This window comes from Parambassis ranga, chromosome 3 (assembly GCF_900634625.1).
Source record: "Parambassis ranga chromosome 3, fParRan2.1, whole genome shotgun sequence".
In the NCBI taxonomy this organism is placed as follows: domain Eukaryota; kingdom Metazoa; phylum Chordata; class Actinopteri; family Ambassidae; genus Parambassis; species Parambassis ranga.
This window is the reverse complement of record NC_041024.1, coordinates 22352450-22374721: the sequence shown is the minus strand read 5'-3', so window position 1 is coordinate 22374721 and position 22272 is coordinate 22352450. Positions and strand designations below refer to the sequence as shown.

Sequence of the window (22272 nt, the reverse complement as noted above, 5' to 3'; positions counted from 1 at the left end):
TACGGTTTAAAAGAGCAGCTCACGCCGGAGCTTTATTTGATTTTTCTAATTGATACGGAAAATAATTTTAATTAAACTTACAATGTAGCTGGGCTAATTAAAGAAGCTGTTTACCACTACGTTTTCCTTAAAGTGGATTTGGTATAATTAAATATGCCAGCAACAGTGGAAGCCCCCTCCTCTCCCCTTTTCCGTTCCCTGTTAGGACACTGGAAACAAATGTAATGAGTTGTTTCTACATGCTGTCATGTGGGAATAATACTGAAATATTTTGATAAGGGAGAAGCAAAGCAATGTGAGCCAATTTCACTGAATGAATTTAATGCAGAGCTCTTTGATGTGCTTTATATAAAAGTAAGAAGCAGCTCACAAAGTACTCTTAAAACTGTACTAATCAGTCATTTTTAGTGACCAAATTGCTATGAAAGTGGATGTTCTTGGTAACTCACCCACAGGGAGTTAACACCAAATGCATTTTAGCCACTTTTAACTTGTTGTTTTGGTTTAAAGGTCCAAAACTGAGCTAAAAGAATGGACTTTCTTGTACCAAAACAAAGATAATGTGTCTGAAGTAAATTATGTTATATATTATATTATATAGCCTGGTGGAGGACAGGTGCTGCCATGATGTCATATTTGTATTATTACTGATGTTAAACACAACTCTAAATAGATAAAGGTATTAAATATGTCATTTTCTCTGCTTAATTTAATAATTAATGTGCATGCATTATATAGTTTGTATTCAGGGATAGTCTTCAATCACATCAATGAATCAACTGAATGCTTATATTCAGATGTACATATAATTTTTTTATATTTAAACCTGAGCCTTTCCCATCTCTTGTCCACACCTCACACAGCCCTTTACTCTCCACTAATTCTCCCTGAATTCAAGACTAATCTGTTGGCTCAAGGTCCAGCCATATTCTGTTCTTTCTCAGCACAGACGGCAGGATCAAAAAGAGAGAGAGGGATGGCGGGAGGAGGGTGGGTGTCAAGTGAGGAGGAGGAGGAGGAGGAGGAGGGTGTGGAGGAAAGAAGTTAATAATGAGAGTGTTCCAAAGAGTTCCTCCGACCGTGGAGGAGTGGGGCTTGGAGAGGCTTCGGGGCCTTCGGTCTCACTGCTGCTGCTGTCTCGATGCCAGGAGTTTTCAGGAGTATGGAAGTCAAAGCTCTGGGTCGCCCCCAATGTCCTCCCCACGGCTACTGCTACAGTCTCACATCTGGACCCCCAGATGCCCCCCTCCCCTACTTCCACCCACCTGCCCCCCTCCTCTACCCCCAAAGCGCTCAGCACTGGCCCTGTCTAACCTCGGGGATGGTTCCTCTTGCGTGCTCGCTCTTTTCTCCAATTGAATACATTTCTCGTTTTGCTCATCTCTCCTCTTAGTCCTCCTCGCTCCCGCAAGCCAACTCTTGTCCCCTCAAGCGGCAAGGCCCAGTTTTGATTTCCCTATAAATCCTGGTTATGGAGCGTGGAAGTGACTTGATCCCATTATTCTAGTAGTATGAGAGCGACCAGAGGTGATTCAGAATGAAATTGTGACAGTCCGGGGTGTCCTCGGAGATGCTAAGAGAGTAAAATTGTGACTCTCCTCTTCCTTTTAAATATTAATGATGTGCCATCTGTTAAAAAAATACTGCATATCAATTGAAATGAGGTATTAAACAGATCTGTCAGTCATACAATGAAACATAATGGACAAAATGTTTGCATTTCTCTTTTGGAAAATTATACCTTTCACCAATAGTCTTAAATTAGTACCTGTCTTGCGAGCTGGTTGTGATAGCGGTGTGAAAATGCTAATAATCTTCTGTCGTCGAAAGCATTAGTAGGAGCTGGTAAAGGTTGGGAAATATTTTCTGCCTGTGCAACTCTACAACCTACAATTACAGTGATGGATGGATTTAAACAAAAATAATGATTAAATAAATTGATTTAATAAATGTTTGTTTGCATGCAAATACCAATCCTTCCAATCTCTTAAAAATGTGTGTTTAATTTGTATGTGATTACTGCACCCCCTTAAATTATTCTGGTTAGAATGATAGCAGCACCTGTCTGCCAGGATTCGACCACTGGGAGGCACTTATGCTAGAGATGTTCAGAGCTTACAAAGGACTTCTACATTAGGATCATCGTCATTTAATCCCAGCGGAGTATAAATGCTTTCTCAGTGTATCATTTCTATAAAGGATCTCATTACAGTAGGGCTCATTATGTGGGATTAAAAACAATACAATCTGAAGATGTATTTGGACACAAACATGAAAGCATTTTTAAAGAAAATGAAATATAAAACCAATTTAACTAAGCAGCTATATCAAACAATGGTTATATTAATTTCTGTATACTGTATGTGGTTGGATGCATTAATTAATACAATCCCTGCTTTTAGCCTGCAATATGAGCCAGACTCGCAGACTTCCTGTTCCCCATAAATGAAACAGGATGGTGTCTTTTATCCCACCCTCCCCAGCATGGTGAACAGCCATATCTGTCAACTGCTGCCTCTTTGACTTTGTACTCTCTAAACCAATTGAGGTAATCCCGATGACACGATTGGGGTATTTTCAGACTCCCTCCAGAGCCAGAAAATGTTGTCACAGGCTGAGTAATACTTCTCATGCCAAGTGACCGGAAAATCTATAATAATCTGGAATAAAGCAGGTGATCGTGTTACATTTTAATCTGATTGATGTCACTGGCAGATCAATGCCAGGGAGCATTTTACACCATTTTTGATCACATCTGTATGTGCTTCTCTACAGCCGTTGGACTACGAGAGCAAGAGATCCTACACACTTAAAGTCGAAGCTACCAACATTCGCTCAGAGCCGAGCGGCGGCGGGCCCTTTAAGGATACAGCAACAGTGAAGGTCACAGTGGAAGATGCCGACGAGCCTCCCGTTTTCTCCAAACCCATGTACCTGCTGGAAGTGAACGAGAACGCCCCCATCAACACCGTCATAGGAACGGTCACCGCCAGGGACCCGGACTCTAGCACAAGCCTCGTCAGGTAAGACCCGCCAGAACTGTTATTGACTGACCTGAGCAATATGGCGGCAAAATACGCCACAGGTCTTCGGTTTTATTTCAAGTAGTGATGGAGAGAATAGGTGAACAAATGAGCCTTTTCACACTATAATGACTTGTTTTAATAAAAGGACTGACACAGAGGCATGCAATTAAATCTCTTCATGTCCCTGACCTTTGGAGACTGCGGTAGTGAGGAAGTGACTCAATGATTGTTCTCATTTCCGCAGATATATACGAGGAAAGAACAAAAAGCAGCACAACTTTCTCTTTCATTGTAAGACCAGCAGTGCTATATTCTCCTTTTGTGTGACTTATTCTAGGAAATACCACAAGGGCACCTTGAGGATAGGTTATACAGGCAATTTCTCTCCCTCCATCTTGGCATTTCATTAATTCTCCAGTGACTTGCTGACCGCATTCCCGGGACAACACTCAACAGGTTGTGTGTAATTGCATGGCGAGCAGAGAGCACAGGCTGGGTTTCATAGATTGGCTGAGGCTATAGAGCAGAGCTGGTTCATTCTACTTTCTCTCTCTCTCTTTTTTTTCTTCTTTTCTGAGGCATCCTCATGTTTAGTGATGAGATTGCCAGAAGGAATTGAGCCCCCAGGTTGCATGATGCCCCCCCCCTGCTAAAAAAGAGAAGTATATTTCGTGCATAATGACATCTTTCGCCTCTCTGTCCTTATTTTGTTTCATGTTGTTGCGATGTTAGCGGATGTCTGTGTGAGACTCAAATTTTCTTTTTTTAACATGTTAGGTGAATAAAAGTCCACTTAATCATCAAATGTAATTATCTCCTAATTGTAATTTCATCCTAAAATTGGGTGCAGCATTTAATGCTTCTCAGACTGTTTGGTCTCTTCAGTGGATCATTATTAAAAAAAAAAAAAAAAAAAAAAAAAACTAAATAATGAATGAGTGTGGCCACAGATGGCAGCACCCTGCTGACATGATCTCTTTGCCCATTTGCTGGTATGAAACTGTCCAGATATCAACATCCTGTTCTGGCACTTGTTAAGTGTTTTTGACAATGATACAAATGAGTCACAGGCTTTTGCCATCTTCACACATCAGGTCGTTGGCCTTTTTTTATGCAGTTTATTTCTCACTCCTCCTTTCCTGTTTGAATCTTTTACCTGCACACAGTCTTCATTAGGTTTTTAATCACCAGTTTGATCATTTTTGTAGAGACGTCGCTCAGAATGGATTGTCGCTCAAGGGCTTTGTGCTTTTTTTTTCAAAATGGTTTGAAGGGCTGTTGGACTTTTTAATAAAGCTCATTCACAAACTTTCAATTTTGTTCTCAGTGAGTATGTATACAATGCTATATTAACCACTTGCTAACTCCTTTGAAGCCATTACGGGAATAAAAAGTGCCCAAACGTTATGCACACAAGCAGACTCCGTCAACAACAAATTGCTTTATCTCAACATGTGATTTTCTGGAAAGTCCAATTGTACATTTTATTTTTTCCATCCATCCAGTTGCAAAGCTTTAAGATGATCTATCACAGATGTTGAGCGTTTTCTTTGTCATGAGATAAGATGAAATGTTGTCATGGAGGGTTTAACATGATGCATCGCCTTCACCAAAGACCATTGGATTTTTACTTCCAGCCAGAGCTGGTATTAGCCCCTAACGCTGAGCTCCATGTTGATAAAATGATTACAGTGCGGGAGATTTTAATCCCACCAAATATATTGTCTGACAGAAGGCTGTAGCCTCAGTTAATGCCTCTTACAAGATCGTGGGGTATGTTCTAAATAATGGAAAATCTTGGACGAAAGCCTTTAGCAGACAATAAGCCATATAATTAGACTTGGGCTTTTGTTATTTTTGTTCAGTGTTAAGTAATAGTTGGTCTAAAACATCCTAAAAAATGGAGGAAAATGCCATAAGCAACACCAAGGAGTCATGTTCAAAATATTTTTTTTTCCTGACAGTAGCAACAAAAACACACACTGAAGAATCAAAACATAAACTAATAAACAAAATAGCTGCATACTGTTGTTTTTCATAAATTCATATTTTTGTTATTTTACTGGCCATGGCCCTACATAAAGTGAGAAAACAATAGAAATATGTGTGGGTGGGTATTTTACACTTAAATGACAAATAACAATTTTCACATCTGCATCTTGTGTTTTGTTTCTCTCTCACACTTCCTGTGGTCTTTGTGTCAGGGTCCCCCAGAAGAAAGGTGTAGTTAGTGAAGGTGGATCTATAGTTGTGGAGTGGCAGCAGTAATAGGAGCATTAGTGCAGGCGCCCTCCTGCAACCATCTCAACAAGCTCTCCAGTCGACCCCTCTGATTAGAATCGCTCTCTGTCTTAATCCCCACCCCCCACCCCAACACACAAACACACACACACACACCACCTCCTGGATGGACCAGACCAAACCAGTCTCTGAGTCTAAACCACTCGGGGCGAGTGCTCTGGTGGGATGCCACGTCCTCTGCACTCAGGAGACAAACAAGCCCTTAGCTGTACTTAATGCATCCAACCAATAACATTTCAGGTGCACTCCATGAAATACTCCCTGCTTCTCGCCGGAGACTGTGCTCTGTGTCGTTTTCTACCTGACTGATCACAAATAAAAAGCAATGTGACATCTGGCAGTCACTAAGGTTGTCTGACACGAACTGCTGGATTTCATAGAAAAGCTGCAAGCGAGTTACATTCCAAAATACTGATACTGTGACAAGCATTGTCAAAATCTGCTTTGGATTTTGAACAAGTTTGGTTTCCATCTTTGTCTCTTTGCTTTTTAGGGGGTAAATTGCAGAAACATAATGGGATTCTGTAAAGCTTGTTTCTTTCTGCAGGCTTTGCTATGTTATAGCACAGCTGACAGCTGACATGATGCATATGGTAATACAAGCAGTCATGGATAGAGGATGGTTTGAAAATGAACAGAAGTGTCAGTTAACCAAGACCTTCTCTTCCACAGGGTTGATTTTCTTTTGTTTTTGACACTTTGTTATTTATAGTATAGATTAGTTGGAACTCACCTTCCTGGTAAAAAAAGAAAAAAAAATGTGCCTGGGAACCAACCTGAAAAAATGTAATGTTCAAACACGAGTGGTCAGCATCCAGGGGACGGCAAAAATTAGTTCTACATCTGTGATCCTCCCAGTGGAATAACTGACCTAATAACAAGCAGGAATGTCAGAAGCATTTTGTTCGTGCAGGAAAAAAAAAAAAACATGTTCTCGATCTTTTCACCTCTTCTTCCTCTAACTTGCACGGGCACTTGCACACAAACAGATCAAACACCTAGCACTTGAGCACAAGTGTTAAAAAAATAACATATGTACACAGAAGCCTTTCCACAGCTGCTTAACCTTTACACATACAGCACACATGGCCGATAATGTGTAGTGTATTATTTTTATAACACAGTAGCATGGCAGTCGGTGTCAACTGATGAAGCTGCTCTTATTGCACACATATAAAATGTCTCAAAAAGTGAAACTGCATAACTTTTGGAAGAATACAAATCCAGTTAGCATCACCAAGCCCCAGCCTTTTCTTTAATAAAACTACAGTTAAACAATGTTTATTAGGAAAATGGACACACTTGGTGTCATTGGGGTAATTTCCATAGGTCCCTTTATTCAGAGAGACTTCTGTTTTTTTTAGTAATGTAAAAAACCTTAGCCATTTATTGACATATAATTTACCAAATAATACCCTAGAGTACTGCAGCACAACTTAATGTTAGACTGTATTTATTGGGCGGGATTTGTAAACCTAAGTTTTAGGGTGGGACTCATAACCATCACTGGGCTGTTAGTATGAGTAGTGATAGCCACTGTGGATAAAAAGACAAAGGACAGCCACCTACAGTATCTCCAGCTGAGAAGCTGTCCTGGCCTCACTGTTTGACAGACAGGCGAAGGTTGAGAAAGCGCAGTGCACATTAGTGGATAATCAGTTTTATTTAAAGCCTATAGTTATCCTTTTTTCTGCACAGAACTGCTTCTCTCCTGCTAATGTGTTGGGTTAGATTACTATGTTTTATATAGAGTCTGAATATTTTGGCACGTCTGCTGTGTCAGAGGGTTACTCTGCTGTGAAACATTTGGCACAAACATCCTCCTGAGGTTTTAACTGTTACACTGAGGTCAGTCCAATGCTGTTTAGAGGCTCCTGAAAGATGAAGCAAAGATGAAACGACCCCTTGCAAACACACACACGCACAGAGAAGCGCACATGGATCTTTCACTTTACACTCAGGAAAACTGTGCGCGTATAACGCTGGATATCATTTTTTTTTTATTATTTGCTTTTAATTCTTTTCACATCACGTTGTCAGTTTGAGTGACAGGTGGCAGAACATTTCAGGGTCTGTCTCCTCGCTTCCACGTGAGGCTGTCAGAGTTTGACTGGGATCCACTCAGTCTGCAGAAGAGAGGCTGCTCCCAGGTGGTTTGCTGCTGTCTGCCTGTCTTGAAAGTGCTCTGCGTCTGCAGGGCAAGAAAGAAAGAGAAGGGGGTGGCGATGGTAGGGGGGCGGGGGCGGTGGTGGTGGTGGTATTGGTGGTAGTGGTGGGGGTCCTTATGGACCTCTCCCAGCCCGGCGTCTAGAGGATTTTACACCATTTCATCTCAAAAATGGAAATGTCACGGCTCGGTACATCTCCCCAACAATTGGAATCTGGGCCAGTGGTTTATTTATTTCATTCCCTACCATTCTCATATAAGCAGCTCTCTCCTTCACATAAATAGTTGTTGTGACTTTGTCTTCGGCACCGTTTTGTTTCTCTTCCCTTCTTTCTCTTAATATAAATACTACAGGGTCTCTGACAACAGGTCTTCACTGATAGGGATGAGCAGTTCCAATGCGAGACCCTGGGTGAGGAAGGAAGCGGTGACAGGGCGAGCAGGGCGTCTGGTGGGAAGGGGGGTGCTAACGTCTGTGTGTGGGGAAGAGGGTTTTGCAAAGAATTGGATAGGGGGATTGGATTAGGAAGAGCTTGAGACCCAGCTGGATGAAAAAGAAAAAAAAAAACTTTCTTACTGTTGGAGGGGGAGGATGTGAGAGTGAGACGGGAGTGAAAGGAACAGAGACAGTTTGTCCTGGAGGAATGGAAACACTTGCACGGTACATGGTGTAATTAGCTCACGTGAATCACCGCGGCCTTGTGTTTTGGGTTGAGTAGGATGTTTATGACAGTCACACATAGTGGCGAACGAAAACGTGTGAAACTAAAGATGACCCATTATGACATTTTTTTCTTTTTTTAGTCAGAGCTGTGTGGGCTTGTCCCAAGAATTGGCACCGTGTACGTTGCAACATGAAAGACCGATTTCACAGCTTCAAGTGACATCGGAAAATTCTCTTTTATGTGCATCCCAATTTCATACCCGCTGCTTTGGAATTTTTTTTTTTTTACATATTTTTTTTAATGTGATGCCACTGTATTTTAAAGACTGTACATCTGTCTGTGTCACAGACAGGGTCACAGGAAGAGGCGTTTTGACAAATCTGTGCAATGACACAAAAAGTGTGTTTTTATATAGCCCCCCACCCCCCAAACAAAAAACCAAGAAAAACAGCTAGCAGTTAAAAAGACATTTAAAATCATTTTGTTAAAATCACACAAGGTCACACTTCGTAAGTGGGTCATTGGTTCATCTCCATTACATCCATTATTCCCTCCCCCCTCTGTTGTTAGTGTTGTGTGTGTGACACAATGCTGTCCTAACTCATTAATGCAAAGCCCTTGGGAGCCATTGAGTGTTGACAGATCCCAAACAGGGGTTAACAACACCACATCTCTTACCCTGACATACTATGTTCTAATGGTGCAGGAGAGAGACTTGACAGGGGGTGTCGGTGGGGTGGGGGTGGGGGGTGGAGGTTCTTGGACCGTGTAAGAGTTTAATACCTCTGTTGCTCATGTGAAGGTTGTAATTATTCCTCTGATGATAATTCATGTTTTTTGTTTGTTTGTTTGTTTGTTTTTTCCATGTGCAAAAAACAATGAAGCCACAACACAACCCCAAGGATTTGCAAAAAAATGACTCTGTGGCTCAACATTTTTCATAACTGTTTATTTCTGCAGGTACTTCATTGATCGGCACACGGATCTGGAGAGGCAGTTCAACATCAACGTGGACGACGGGAAGATCACGCTGGCCAAACCGCTGGACCGGGAGACCGACATGTGGCACAACATCACAGTAACTGCCACAGAAGTCAGTAAGTAGGCTCACCTGACTTGCTGTGCCACCCTTTTACACCCTTGCACTTTTTCATTGGCATGCCCATTTTGTAATATCTCCATCCTCCCTGGTTTCTCAGTCGAAAAGGAGTCACTGACCTGCTACACATGATCCTCTGTTTAACAGTAAAGCCGAACTTTTAATCACTCTGGGAGTATGGCACAAACAATTAGCATTTGAATCCACGGAGGCATTAAATACGTTAATTTGCTGAGTTTTGATTGAATTAAACAGCTCAGTAGTCAATTTGTGGAAGTGCAAGGACATTAAGACGTATCAAATAAACTGTTTTAAAGACATGCTCCAGAGTGGATTGCTCCGGCGCCAGTATCCATTACAGATTAAAGAACATCTGCGAACCGCAAAACTCACTGACTATGTAGAAAATCTTGCCGGCAGAGCTACAAACAGCTTCAGCCATATGTAAGGCTTTATTTGCATACTGATTGTTTCAGGGGGGCTGTATGTTGTGATAAAGCTTAATGTACCCCTTTAAGCTATTGAAAGAAATTTACACAGCTTGTAAGTTTTTTTTTCTTCCTGTCTGCTTATGCTCTCTCTCTTTCCGTCTCATCCTCTATCTGTCCCTTTCTTTCCTTAATCAAAGGAAACACACATTAATTGTGTGAATAAATGAAGTCCCGACCGCTGTCATAATGTTTTGGCCGCGTAGCAAAGACGAATCTCACCACCATAGCACCAAGAGCCCGTTGGAGGAATTGAACATGTCTCATTTGATAAGCCTTGTCGGTGTCGTGCACCCATACATTGAAAGCGTGTTTTTCATGCCTCTTGGCAAAGTAACTGTGTCTTGAGATAGTGGCATCTCTCTGAGGCAACACCTAATGGGAATTTTGCCAAAATAAACATGGCGGTTTTTGCAGTTTGCTTTATAGAGAACAGGGATGGGGAAACTGGTTGTCTCCTCTGGCGTGAAAAAAGGAATAGATGTGTTCCCGGTTCTATCCCGATGCCATTTGCCAGCCAAACGGAGGCTCGTTCTGCTGCCTCGCACCAGTTGACATCTGACTAATCAGATTCTATTCCCTGTCTGCTTCTAGGTGTTGGTGGTGGTGGTGGGGAAATCACTTGTGGAAGGGGAGGTGGAGGAGCAGCGTCTCCACCTCTCCTCTGCTCTAATCCACCTATCACTGTCTATCAGACTGTCAATTTCAACTCACCTCACTGCTTTACCTCTTTTTCAACTCGTCTCCTGAAAGAAGTCTGTGAGGTTCTGTCCACTCATTTTGAGGTTTTAATCAAAATAGAGATAGAGAGTAGAGACTACCTTTTGTAGTTTTATGTCAAAAAATCTCACACAAATATTGAATAAACAAATCAATAAAAATGAAATGAAATAATCACTTCGTGTCACTGGCCACAGTGACACATCCCCTCTTGTGGCCACATTAATAGATAATTGTTTTAAAAGTTAGATATTTGCACCGCCGATTAATAAATACAACCATTGACGGGCACTCTCGAAAGGGACTGTCAATTACCAGTGATGAATAATTCCAATCAAAATCTAATCTAATTAAACTGCCTTTTATTGTCTTTTTAGACTTCAGTTACCAATGACTCATTAATATGCAATGTTTTAACCCTCATGTTTTAAACATCACAGTGTACAGGGGATTTTCAAAAGCACTTTGAATAGGATTTTTTTTTCTTTTTCTATTGCCTAGAATCCTGTTTTGCATCGCTGATACCAGCTGAAATGTAGATTGATGTGGCTTATCATCTGTTCTCCCATCATCCCAGGAAATGAAGGGAGAAATAAAAATGGAAAATAAAGGAAATTAAAACTAGGTCACAGAATTTACCTGGGATTTCATGAATAACTGTTCTTTTTTTTCTTCTTTTTGTTCTATTCTATCTATCTATCTATCTATCTATCTATCTATCTATCTATCTATCTATCTATCTATCTATCTATCTATCTATCTATCTATTAGGAAATCACAGTCAGATATCAAGGGCAATCGTGGCCATTAGAGTAATGGACATTAACGACAACGCTCCTGAATTTGCCACCGAATACGAGGCTTTTCTGTGTGAAAATGGAAAACCTGGACAGGTAAGGAAAGAAATGACTCATTTATCAAAGGAGTAATCTATCACTTTCTTACTCTCTGTCCTTCTCTTTCTCCCTCTCTCTTTCCACCCCGGTAATGATTGGCCACAGTGAATTATAGCCTATTTATTTCACTGGGAAACTACAGAGGTGGGAGTATGGTCCTTTTTTTCTGCAACAGTCCTCCCTTGACACAGTGTGTGGCGGAGCAAAGGGGAAATGAGAGCAGTCAGGATTGATCAGAGTGGATCATAATTCAAGACTGTCTTTCATGTCCTCCTCCAGATGGCACAATGCATCCCCCAGCCAAAAAAATCCTGGACAAGTACTTAGCATTCTCCTTCTCATCAATCGACCTTATTCAGGAGACCTGCATGCGTACAATGGGGAGCTTTCTTGAAAGGAGGAGGGAAAGAAAAGGGAAGCTGGAAAAAAAGAAAAAGAAAAGGGAAACTGTCCTGCAGGGCCTGAATTCTAATTTCTAATCAATCATAAAGACATACAGCGTGATAAGACCTATGATGACAGATTAACAGATAGAGCCAGGAGCCTGAAAGTGTGCCAGACTAGACAGGACCTCATTGATAATAATCTCAAACTCCAGGAATGAATAGGGCATATATTTCATCGGGTGTGATCCAGCCACTATTACACCAAGGCAATCTGCAGTGGCAAAAAAAAAAGAGTAATGAATAGGCTGCCTCCCGTAATGGCTCTAAGCCTTCCTCTGTATATCGTCTTCATCTCTGTGTTTTCAACACAGGTGATCCAGACTGTCAGCGCGGTGGACAAAGACGACCCAATCCAGGGCCACTACTTCGACTACCGCCTGGTCCCGGAGATGCTCAACAACCCCAATTTTACCATCAAAAACAACCAAGGTGAGAAACCAAGAAATAAACTCTTCTGTGACAGAAAGACTGAAGCTTCTCCAAATTTCTCCAATGACTTTCCAGTCTAATCTGTAACCCTGCAGCATGTTAGCCGTACTGGAGATGAAATCTGGAGGATCAGTGTAGCTCACAATTAGCAGATGTGAAATTGTCTGGACACCAGCTTCTTTTTTACTCCCCAGTGCGTTGTGAGGGAAACTAAATGAATGAGATCCAAATGGCTTTTCCTGGTAGTCTTGCAGCTCAATGTAGGGTGACTTCCTAGGAGCTGTTGCGGTGCGGCAGATGGTTCTAAATTTATTTGCTAAATACTCTGATTGGTTTATTTGCCATTTTTTTCTTGTCTTTATTCCATAACCTCTTTTTTCCATGGCTGGCTCTGAACAGCCTGTGTTCACAATGATGTTGTGTAATGTTTTCAGCTTGGGGCAAAAAAAAAAAAAATTCTTCATATGGTACTAGCCGTCTGTTTCTACATACAGGCTGCAGGCTAACTTACTGCAACCTCTCTGATGGAGGAAAGAGTCCATAAAAATCAGGTCATGAAGGGAGCTAGATATGTTTTCACAAAAATAACAACCTTTTACTTTCGAAATAGACTCATTAGCACACAGGAATATGATATGTTGTGTAATAATCTCAGACAAAGCCTTGGCAAAATACAGTATATTATATTTCATCTGACACACCGTGCCAAAATTAACAGGGAACACATGATATTTATCCTGTCACACGTGCAAAGACGTTGTCAGGACATTGAGAAGGCTTAAAGTGTGCATGAACTTTTAAAACGTTGTAAAAATAGAGGTTCCTGTACTGTGCCCTTTTTGTTAAGAGGAGATTAAACTTTCTAAAGATGATGAAATAGATAAAAAGCCACAGTAGAAATCCTTCACTACAAAAGCACAGCTGCAACAAAATGCCGTCCATTTTTCCCCTCTCTTACACCTGAGTAAATATGTGTTGCAGTTCAGCTCTATACATACCATACCTCCACGGCCACTCGTCGTTGGCGGCGTTGTTAATTCTGAACAGAGGAGAGGACCCCCCCCCCCCCCCCCTCTCGCCCCATATCCCCCCTCCAACACTTCAGCAACTATTTCCATCTGAATCGGCAGCTGTGGGAGACACTTCAGTGAAGAGTGCCGGGCTCCTGCGAGCCTCAGTGCGCTGCTTTTGTTTGTGGTGATGAGTCTAATTGTAGGGATTGCACAGTGAAGAGGTTAGGGGTTGCCTGCCATGGGGGAAATGGCAAAGGTTTTGACCAGCTGTACACCACATATCAAGCACTCTGACAACTTATTATTCAGTAGGCTGGGTTGGTTGCTACGGAGCAGATTCTCAGCATCTGAGAAAACATATCCGTACATAATTTTGGAACAAAACTATTTTCAGACTTTTGTCTTTTGAAAAAATGAAAAACACAGTGATCCTTTTACAAATGTAGACACAAGGAATAAAATGCACTATTGCTAAAGTGGATACTTCATAGCAGAGTAGACTCTGCTATGCATATGGTTTCTGTAAACTTTCTGTTCGCACATTTCTTTAGATGATAGTTATTATTTTAGTGTGGCTTACTGGTTATACAGGGTTTGACACTTATTATATATATTTAGCACATGCCTGATTTCATTATAATAATATAATGTGTTTCAGCACTTGAAAATTCTGTATACACTCAACTGTGTACCATTGAAGTAGCTTGTGTACATCACTTGGATTTGTGAATTTTGGTTCCTACCTGTTGTTCACAGGGGGACAGGTTTTAGCAATCAGGGAATGTGTGCTCCCGATAGAAACAACAGTTCTCAGATTCCTGATTTAACCTAAAACATGATGCGTTTAGTGCCATTGTTCCCATTTGTTGACACTTTAAAGAAACTGTTCTCTGTCTCCCTGCCTTAAAAACATGTCTTGTGTCTGGTTAGCTTCCTGGAAAATGCTTTCTAACATAGTTTTGCAGGCTAATTAGCCTGGCAGCTGTACATTTAAAATAATAATAATGTCAGCATTGAAATTGTAGTTGCTGCAGTACTTCTTTCATTCCAGTGCTACAGATGTGGCCTCCTTCACTTCCATCCTTTCATGTTAGGTTACAAAGTATTTAATGCTCCACAAATGTGCGGCATCTTAAATCTCAGGAGACTTAAGAAGTTTGGAAGTCTTCAGACTGTTAGCGTCACTTCTGCTGTCACTGCTGTCATTTGCAGCCTCCCACATATTAAGTTATTTATAGCTAAATTTTAATTTAAATGAGCCTCTGCTTTTGTGATGTTGAGGATTAATATTTCAATGTACACAGTAAGTAGATGAAACACTGTTAATGTGGCCTAATACGAGGACCTTAAAAAAAGCAACTTTGTCAGCACAGTCTTCCTCTTTGAAAAGCTGACTTCCTTCTGTTGATGGGTTGACGGGCAGGAGATGTTTCTATTTTTATCATCAGCAGTTGCCACAGAAATGCAAATGACCTGTATATAAGAGCATGACCCGATGCTTTATTATATATTACAATAACGTTGCATACTCACTCTGCTCGCACTGAGTGATCCAAATGAAGTAGGACATGCTGGTGCTGCACAAAGCAGAGCGCACCACTCCACAGCAGCACTCGTAAGAAAATAAATCTGAGCATATGTTCACATCAATTACAGATCGAGCAAAGCAAATAATTCTATCATGAAGCGTTCCATCCTTTGATTAAGTTTGCTCTGTCAACGCCGATGTTTCATCATGGCCCACATCTATATCACCAGATCTATTTTCACTATCTATCTCTCTCTCTCTCTCTCTCTCTCTCTCTCTTCAGCAGTAAGGTAAAGGTTAGATTATCAGAAATCTTGTGCGTTTTCCATAAGATCAGCAGGAGTAGATTCTTGTGGGAAATGCAAGTGTTTGATAATGCGAGCAGGGTAAGGAGTGCCAGCTAATGAGCAGACAGCTTCACAGAAGTGTCATCAAAGAACAGCTGGCACCTTTCTGGGTCGACATGTGCCATCTTCTTAGCCGGTGTCGCCCGCCATGGTCCCCTCAGTTGCCTCGGTTTTCAAAGCGGGGGACGGCAAACTGAGGCGCACCCTCCTTTTACCAAATGGGGGCTGTCGAGAAAAAGGAAAAGGGAAGGTGGCTGAAATCTATCTGCAGCGCTGGAATGTGAGAATGCTAAAAAGCCTAGTGACGATTGATGTGAAATTAGTTTACCCTCATGCTGCACTGATCTTCACACAATTTAATAATAGAACTTCAGTCTGTCACCACCATGAATAATAATAGGGTTTTTCACACACCTTGCAAGAAAAAAATCTGTGGCTTTACCTCTCTCCCTGACAGACAATTCAATCAGTGTTCTAGCCAAGCATGATACGTTCAGACGACAGAAACAGGAGATGTACTTCCTGCCGATCATTGTGACGGACAATGGGAACCCGCCGATGAGCAGCACCAACACCTTGACCATCAAAGTTTGCGGGTGCAGCAAGGACTACATTGTCCAGTCCTGCAACGTGGAGGCCTACGTCTTGCCTATCGGCCTTAGCATGGGGGCTCTCATTGCCATCTTGGCCTGCATTATACTCCTGTTGGGTGAGGCTTTCTTTTTTTTTATTATTGTGGTTCAAGTGCTTATAGATGAAAACCAGCTTGACTTCAATAAATGATCTGTTGGTACACACAGAAGATGCACTTGTCAAAGCTTGACCTAGATTTCTCTTTTTTCTCTTCCTCGTCTTTCTTTCCGTTTTTCTTTCTGACAGTAATAGTAGTACTATTTGTGACCTTGAGGAGACACAAGAATGAACCTCTGATTATCAAGGATGATGAAGACGTGAGGGAAAACATCATCCGATATGACGACGAAGGAGGTGGCGAGGAGGACACCGAGGCGTTCGACATTGCCACGCTGCAGAACCCAGATGGCATCAACGGATACCTGCCTCGCAAGGACATCAAGCCCGACCTTCAGTTTATGCCACGGGCGGGTCAACACTCGGGCCCGAACGGCGTGGATGTGGACGAGTTCATCAATGTGCGGCTTCACGAGGCAGACAATGATCCGACGGCGCCACCGTACGACTCCATCCAGATCTATGGGTACGAGGGCCGGGGATCCATCGCCGGCTCCCTCAGCTCGCTGGAGACTGCGTCGTCAGACTCGGACCAGAACTATGACTATCTCAGAGAGTGGGGCCCACGCTTTAGAAGACTTGGGGAGCTTTATTCTGTGGGTGAGAGTGACCGCGAGACCTGACCTTTGGTTTGTTAGAAAAAAAAAGACCTTTGAGAAATTCTTTTTTTTTTCTGTCCACATACTTGTGTATTAAACGCTAGGGGGGGGGGGGGGGGGGTTGCTGGCTTTTAGAAACAAGGTGAGAAAAAAAAAAACAAACAAGGGAGGCCACATTTTTGTATTTTTTGAGTGAGGTATAGCAGTTGTCATCCACTACGTCAAGCGCATTGTAATCGTTGACTCAAACAATGTCTTTATTAGGAGATCTATGATTCTTGTGGAGTGTAACTTAGATTCTGTTGTGGAGTGTCTATAGCAGTATTTTGGGTGTTAGTCATTTGCTGTGACTGGCAGTAGCTAAGAAAAACCCTGGCATTGCTGGTAGTCGCCCGATGAGCGGATATACAGTAATTGGGTTCTCTGAAGCTTGAGCGGACACCTTAACTCCATGGACACCAAGCTGGACTACAGAAGCTGCAGAAGGGATACTTGTTTCAGCCACGCAGAGGATCAGTGAAACAAAAATGACAATGAATAAAGCAATATATGGTCTACATTACAACGATGAATGTATGTATGAATTGAAAGAAGAAGAAACAAAAAAAAAACAAAACGCAAAAAAGACAAAGCAGTATTGGCTTTAAGGTGAATTTGTTATCATTTGATATGTTCTCTGGTGGCCACATTTATAAACTATCTAAAGCCAGGTGAGGCTTGCTTTATACAACTCTTTGTATTTACACGCTACAGGTGTGGGTCGCAAGTGTTACTAGCCTATAAAAGACTCAAGCAAAGACAAAAAAAGAGAAATGTAGAAACTCTGAGGCCTTCTTTTTACAGAAGCAACATTAAATACAATTGTAATCTACTGTTTTTTGACAAGAGATGTGTTGATTCTTCATTATTGTTCTATGAGTTTTTGTATATCTGTTCCTAATTCTTTTTTTTTTTTCTGTGCTATTTGAAGTGAGTGTGTTTAGATTATTTCACATTCGACTGTTTTTTCCTCCTCCACTTGATCACTACTTCGTAACGGCGAAACCATATCATGGATTTACTGCAGTTGATGATCTAAGATACTAGATGTGAGCAGGCAAAACAAGAGCTCTAAGTTACTGTAACAATACATAATTGGGGACTGCAGGAATGGAAAACTGTTCTGCTAATTCTGTGTGTAAAATATATCTCATAATGTATTCTTGAGGTGCAGCCAGTGAGCATCCGAGCACAATAGTCCAATTGACGCCTGAGTATGTGACTCCCCCCACCCCGTCTCCAAACATCAGATCTCATTTTAGGGAACACAGATTGCATTAGCCCGACGAAAATGAAAAGACAAGTACAGACCATGTGCATATTGTGCTTACACTGTATGATATCAATAAAAAAAATAAAAGACTTGTACTGTACATAGAGTTACTGCTAACATCATTAGCTTTCAATGAGGTGGTAGGTTTTGTCTCTGCACGTTAGCTCTTGCACATAATGAGAATTTCAATGGCACTACAGCTGCGTGCATACTCAGTTTGTACTGATACAGTATTATGGCAGTTCTCGGTAGACTAAACAATATATATGGAATAGTCCTACATGCAGATCACATTTTCTACTGTGCTTTAATGCTTATAAATGTGTATGTTCAATTATTTACTCCCTGTACTGTAATCTAAGATACCCTGTATTGTTTCCTACTTTGTGAAATATATTTTTATAAATATGGCCGAATAGGTGTGATTTTCTTTGGCTGGTTAGAGGTCACAAACACTGTTGAAGGGTTGTACTATACTATCATGCATGAAGGTTTACCAATACAGAATGTGGTTACATAATGTAAGAAAAAAACCTGATTATGTCATAGAGTGACAAGTGGCCCCCTGCAGGGCTAAAACACGGTGCCAATGCACAAGTGCCAAAAACTGCAATTCCTCAATTGGCCACTCGAGGCAGGCTCCAAGAAATATGGGAAATGACTCACTTCTGGAGCCAACCCCCAGTGGTTGCAGCGTGAATTACAAGTTTTGACACTTCCGCATGGGCTTTAAGTCAGAGCCCCGGAGGTTGCCTGAATCGTAGACATAACATTTCATATTAGCATTATTTTTCAGTGCACTGTCCAATTGCCTGTCTCAGCTCCAAACATGTTCCAACCATGCATTGATTGGAATCGAAAGGCACTAAGGCATATGTGCAAAGGCTAGTGGACAGGACCTCAATCCTGACTCTGTCCAAGAATTTAATGATGACATTATCTCACCCTCTGCTTTTCTCACTCTGATTTTCTGAACTGAATGAGGGCACAACTCAAAGAAATTACTCAAAGAAAGCCTCTTTTAACAGCTTCAGGGAAGGCAGCGTGTAGTTACACACAACAAAGAAAATAATATTGCAAGATTTCATCACAAAATAGCTTCTTCAAATCCTTCAACAGCACAGATTAATATCCTACCAAATAGCTAGGAAATACAACTGGACTCATCCTCAACACAACAGGATGGCTGTGCTGGATGTCTACAAAAATGCTTCTGGCAGGATTATGCATCATTGCACAGCATGATAAAGACAAAAGCAGCCCTGTAGCATTAGATTTCCCAGACTGTTCTTCACTTAGTCACCTAGCATATTCTGGCCCTGCACCGCTTGAATGCTATAAAAGTCTGTTTCGCTGTCTCTGTCAATGATGCTGTGGGAAGCAAAAATGGACTTCTAACCCACTTGACTCAACATTCTATTATTACAGCTGCAGCCTGAACCTGCAACTCAAAAAAAGCAGCAACAAGGTAGGAACACAGAGAGGGGGGAAAAAAGAAAATGCTTATCATTCCTCCCTTGCAGCCCTTCGGCTGGAAGATGTGTCTGATGTTAAAGGCAACCTTTCATCCCTAAAAGTTGCCATTTTACTAGGTCAGAAAATACACTGTCTTAAGGACAGTGCTTTATCGGTTTGACATTATGAAGATGGGAACAATTCAACTTTTAAAAGAACGTGCGGCAGGATTGAACATGATGTTGTGTCACATTAAAATATAGTCACTGTGAGTCAAAGAGAGAGTCAAAAACTCCCAATGCTGTGTTCTTTCTTTCCATACTATCCATATTACATTAATCCAACCTAATCTGCTCTCTGTCATTATCTGTGTCTTATCAAAGAGAGAAAAGTACATCTTGGAGACTATTGTGCATTAATCCTGATATGCTATTTCCATCTTAGAGAAATACATACCAGGGGACATAAAAGCTTTACATGAGAAAGTCCTTCCTTACATTAATTAGTCTGGATGTAAATTGTGGTGTTGTGTTTCAGTAAAGCTCATCTGTCACTGTTATTTATTTTCTTAAGCAGAAAGCAGATTAGATATAATGCAATTTCCTATTTTGTTTCCTTAAAAATATCCCCCCTTTTTATTTTTGAACATTGTCTGATCTTTGTTAATCTTGTTGAAAGATTAAACTTTTGTGCAGCTCCATCTTGATATTGAGATTTCTCATAACAAAAGCTTTTGATGGTATCAATCGCCAATAGTGCCTCGCTGAACTAAAAGGCGTAAAATCACGCTAATCCACATGCACATGTGACTACTCTTGAGCTTGTACAGAGCGCACATGCACAGTTCAGTTGCTGCAATTAAAAAAAAACAACAATCAAAAAACAACATGGATGCCAGTGACACAAATTAGATACGTTTGAATTCAGAAATAACATCTTATCATGTGTTTCCACATGCAGCATACATCCACGTTTTTCCAAAAGTTGCCAAAGTGGTGTCGGTTTTTAAAGATCGCCCCTCTGGGATCGGAAGAGATGTGAAACCCGGAGGCTGTTATCTTTATGCACCTTGATCTATTAGTGAAAAAATCAACCACATTTTAGCAACTGATATCTCTGGCTAAATGATAGCACAAATTGTTTTTTTTTCGAAATGTGCGACCCCGGGAGGTCAGCAGGCTCATTTGTAGTCAATCTTCATGCACCGCAACTGCTGCGAATGTCTGCAGGTCTGACAGAGGTTGCCTAACTAAACAGTAAATCAAATTACCTTCTCACTTTTGTCACGTAATGGAAGTGTCCCTCGGGTGACAACCCTTTTCGTTCCCTGCTGATATGCGCCAGATTTTTATAAGGCAGGCCTGTGGCTATGGCTGGCGTGGTGTAGGAACTGTAATTACTGTTGCCTGGCAGAGATGCCCTCAATTACAAACAAAGTTTGCTGCATACAAATTAAGAAAGCTGCTTTCTGTTCAGCATTTTGAGATATAAATATCACGTGTTGCTCCCTCACCCTGTGTTGTGTTCATGTATATATGTATATATATGTATATATATATATATATACACACACACACAATGTACCTGTGCCTCTTTCACTTTGTCCACTACTACCCTTCAAATGCCCATCAAGCACACAGCGGACAACGCATGAAACATTAATTGTATTTTGCCTAAAGCACCATAAACCAACCAGCCCCTCCTGAGCTAGAATTATTCCTGGCCTCAGGTTTGCTAAGCGCCAATTAGTTTGCGTTAATTTTTATTAAACACTAATTCCTTTAACAATACGCACCATGTAAGCACATTGTTATCAGAATGAACAAAGATTGTAAAACTTAATGTCTGTACAACTAAGAGCCTCAACTTTAGTTAGTGGAGCTCCAGGGTCATCCAGCATTTAGTAGTTACATTTGTAACCACTCATTTGTGTGAGAGTAGCATTTTCAACAGTAATTATGTCCAGTGTGCTAGGATGATTTATCAAACAAAACAAGTTTGAAACAAAAGCTGTTTTATTAGGTACAGTTAACCATGGGATTAATTATATGAATAAGTTGACAGTTCAGAATCAGAATCAGAATCAGAATCATGTTTATTGCCATGTAAGTGAAGGGGGTTCACATTACTAGGAATTTGCCTTAGTGATTGGTGCATACAAAGAACATATAACAATTAACATGCAATAAGATAAAAACTAAGATAAAATTAAGTAAATAAACTAAAGTAAGGCTAAATTTACATGACAGACATGGCGTAACAGACATACAATGAACAGAACATAAAATACTGTGCAGATGAAATGGTAAACATAGACCCTTATATGATCAAATGGAACAGTGTAATAATGTAATAATGTAACAGGTACCACATGGATCGGTGAGGTGGTACTCGTGTGCAAGTAGTGCAAGATGGAGTAAACAGTGCAAATAGTCGTCATTGTGCAGTGACTATACTAAAGTGACCTTCTGAAGTTCAATAAGGGGAGAGTTATATGAGAGAACGACTATGGCTTATGTAAGCATATGATCAACATGCTCTACACTAAAAGGGAAAGAAGAGTCCTTAGACCTGTTGGAGCTTTGGAGTAATACAGAAATGAAAACGATAATGGAGTGGTAAACAATGTTAAAGATCCAGATCAATGTTGAGATGATGAGATCAGTGGAAGGTCTGATGAAAGTATTTGGTAAATGTTCTGTTTATATGACTGACATGAGCTCTTTCTTAATCTCCTAGGAGATGTTGTGGCCTGATGTTGTGGCCTGCATGTGTAAATAGAACACTCTATTCTCTATCAGATTCCACTTCCCTGATAGCCCCCTTCACCATGTGAGCAGAGAGTTGACTGAGGGCCGGAAGAATCTGTGAAGAAACTGCAGGCGGTAGCCATGGGCCATAGAGGAGACAACCCCTGGATCCGCCCTGAGAGCCAACCACGCCGCCCTGAAGGCCATCGAGGGAGGAGGCTGGCTGGGCGGCTGAGAGTAGTCAGGAAGGAGGGGGTCGACCCTTCGGGGGCCCCCGACCC

The 22272-nt window shown here is 41.2% G+C and overlaps 1 protein-coding gene across 3 annotated transcripts in view; it reads left to right on the top strand.

The window, feature by feature from the left end:
• The window catches only part of cdh8 (cadherin 8), an 84305-nt gene extending 67807 nt beyond the window's left edge, over nt 1-16498 (top strand). The window contains exons 7-12 of one of the 3 annotated variants that reach the window (XM_028401269.1): nt 2776-3023; nt 9120-9256; nt 11238-11359; nt 12120-12237; nt 15583-15834; nt 16011-16498. In XM_028401269.1, coding sequence (XP_028257070.1) covers nt 2776-3023; nt 9120-9256; nt 11238-11359; nt 12120-12237; nt 15583-15834; nt 16011-16498 — 1365 coding nt within the window. Of the gene's footprint in view, nt 1-2775; nt 3024-9119; nt 9257-11237; nt 11360-11467; nt 11566-12119; nt 12238-15582; nt 15835-16004 lie in introns of those variants that run through there. The other 2 variants (XM_028401268.1, XM_028401270.1) reach the window with 2 other exon arrangements.
• The last annotated feature ends 5774 nt before the right edge of the window (nt 16499-22272 follow it).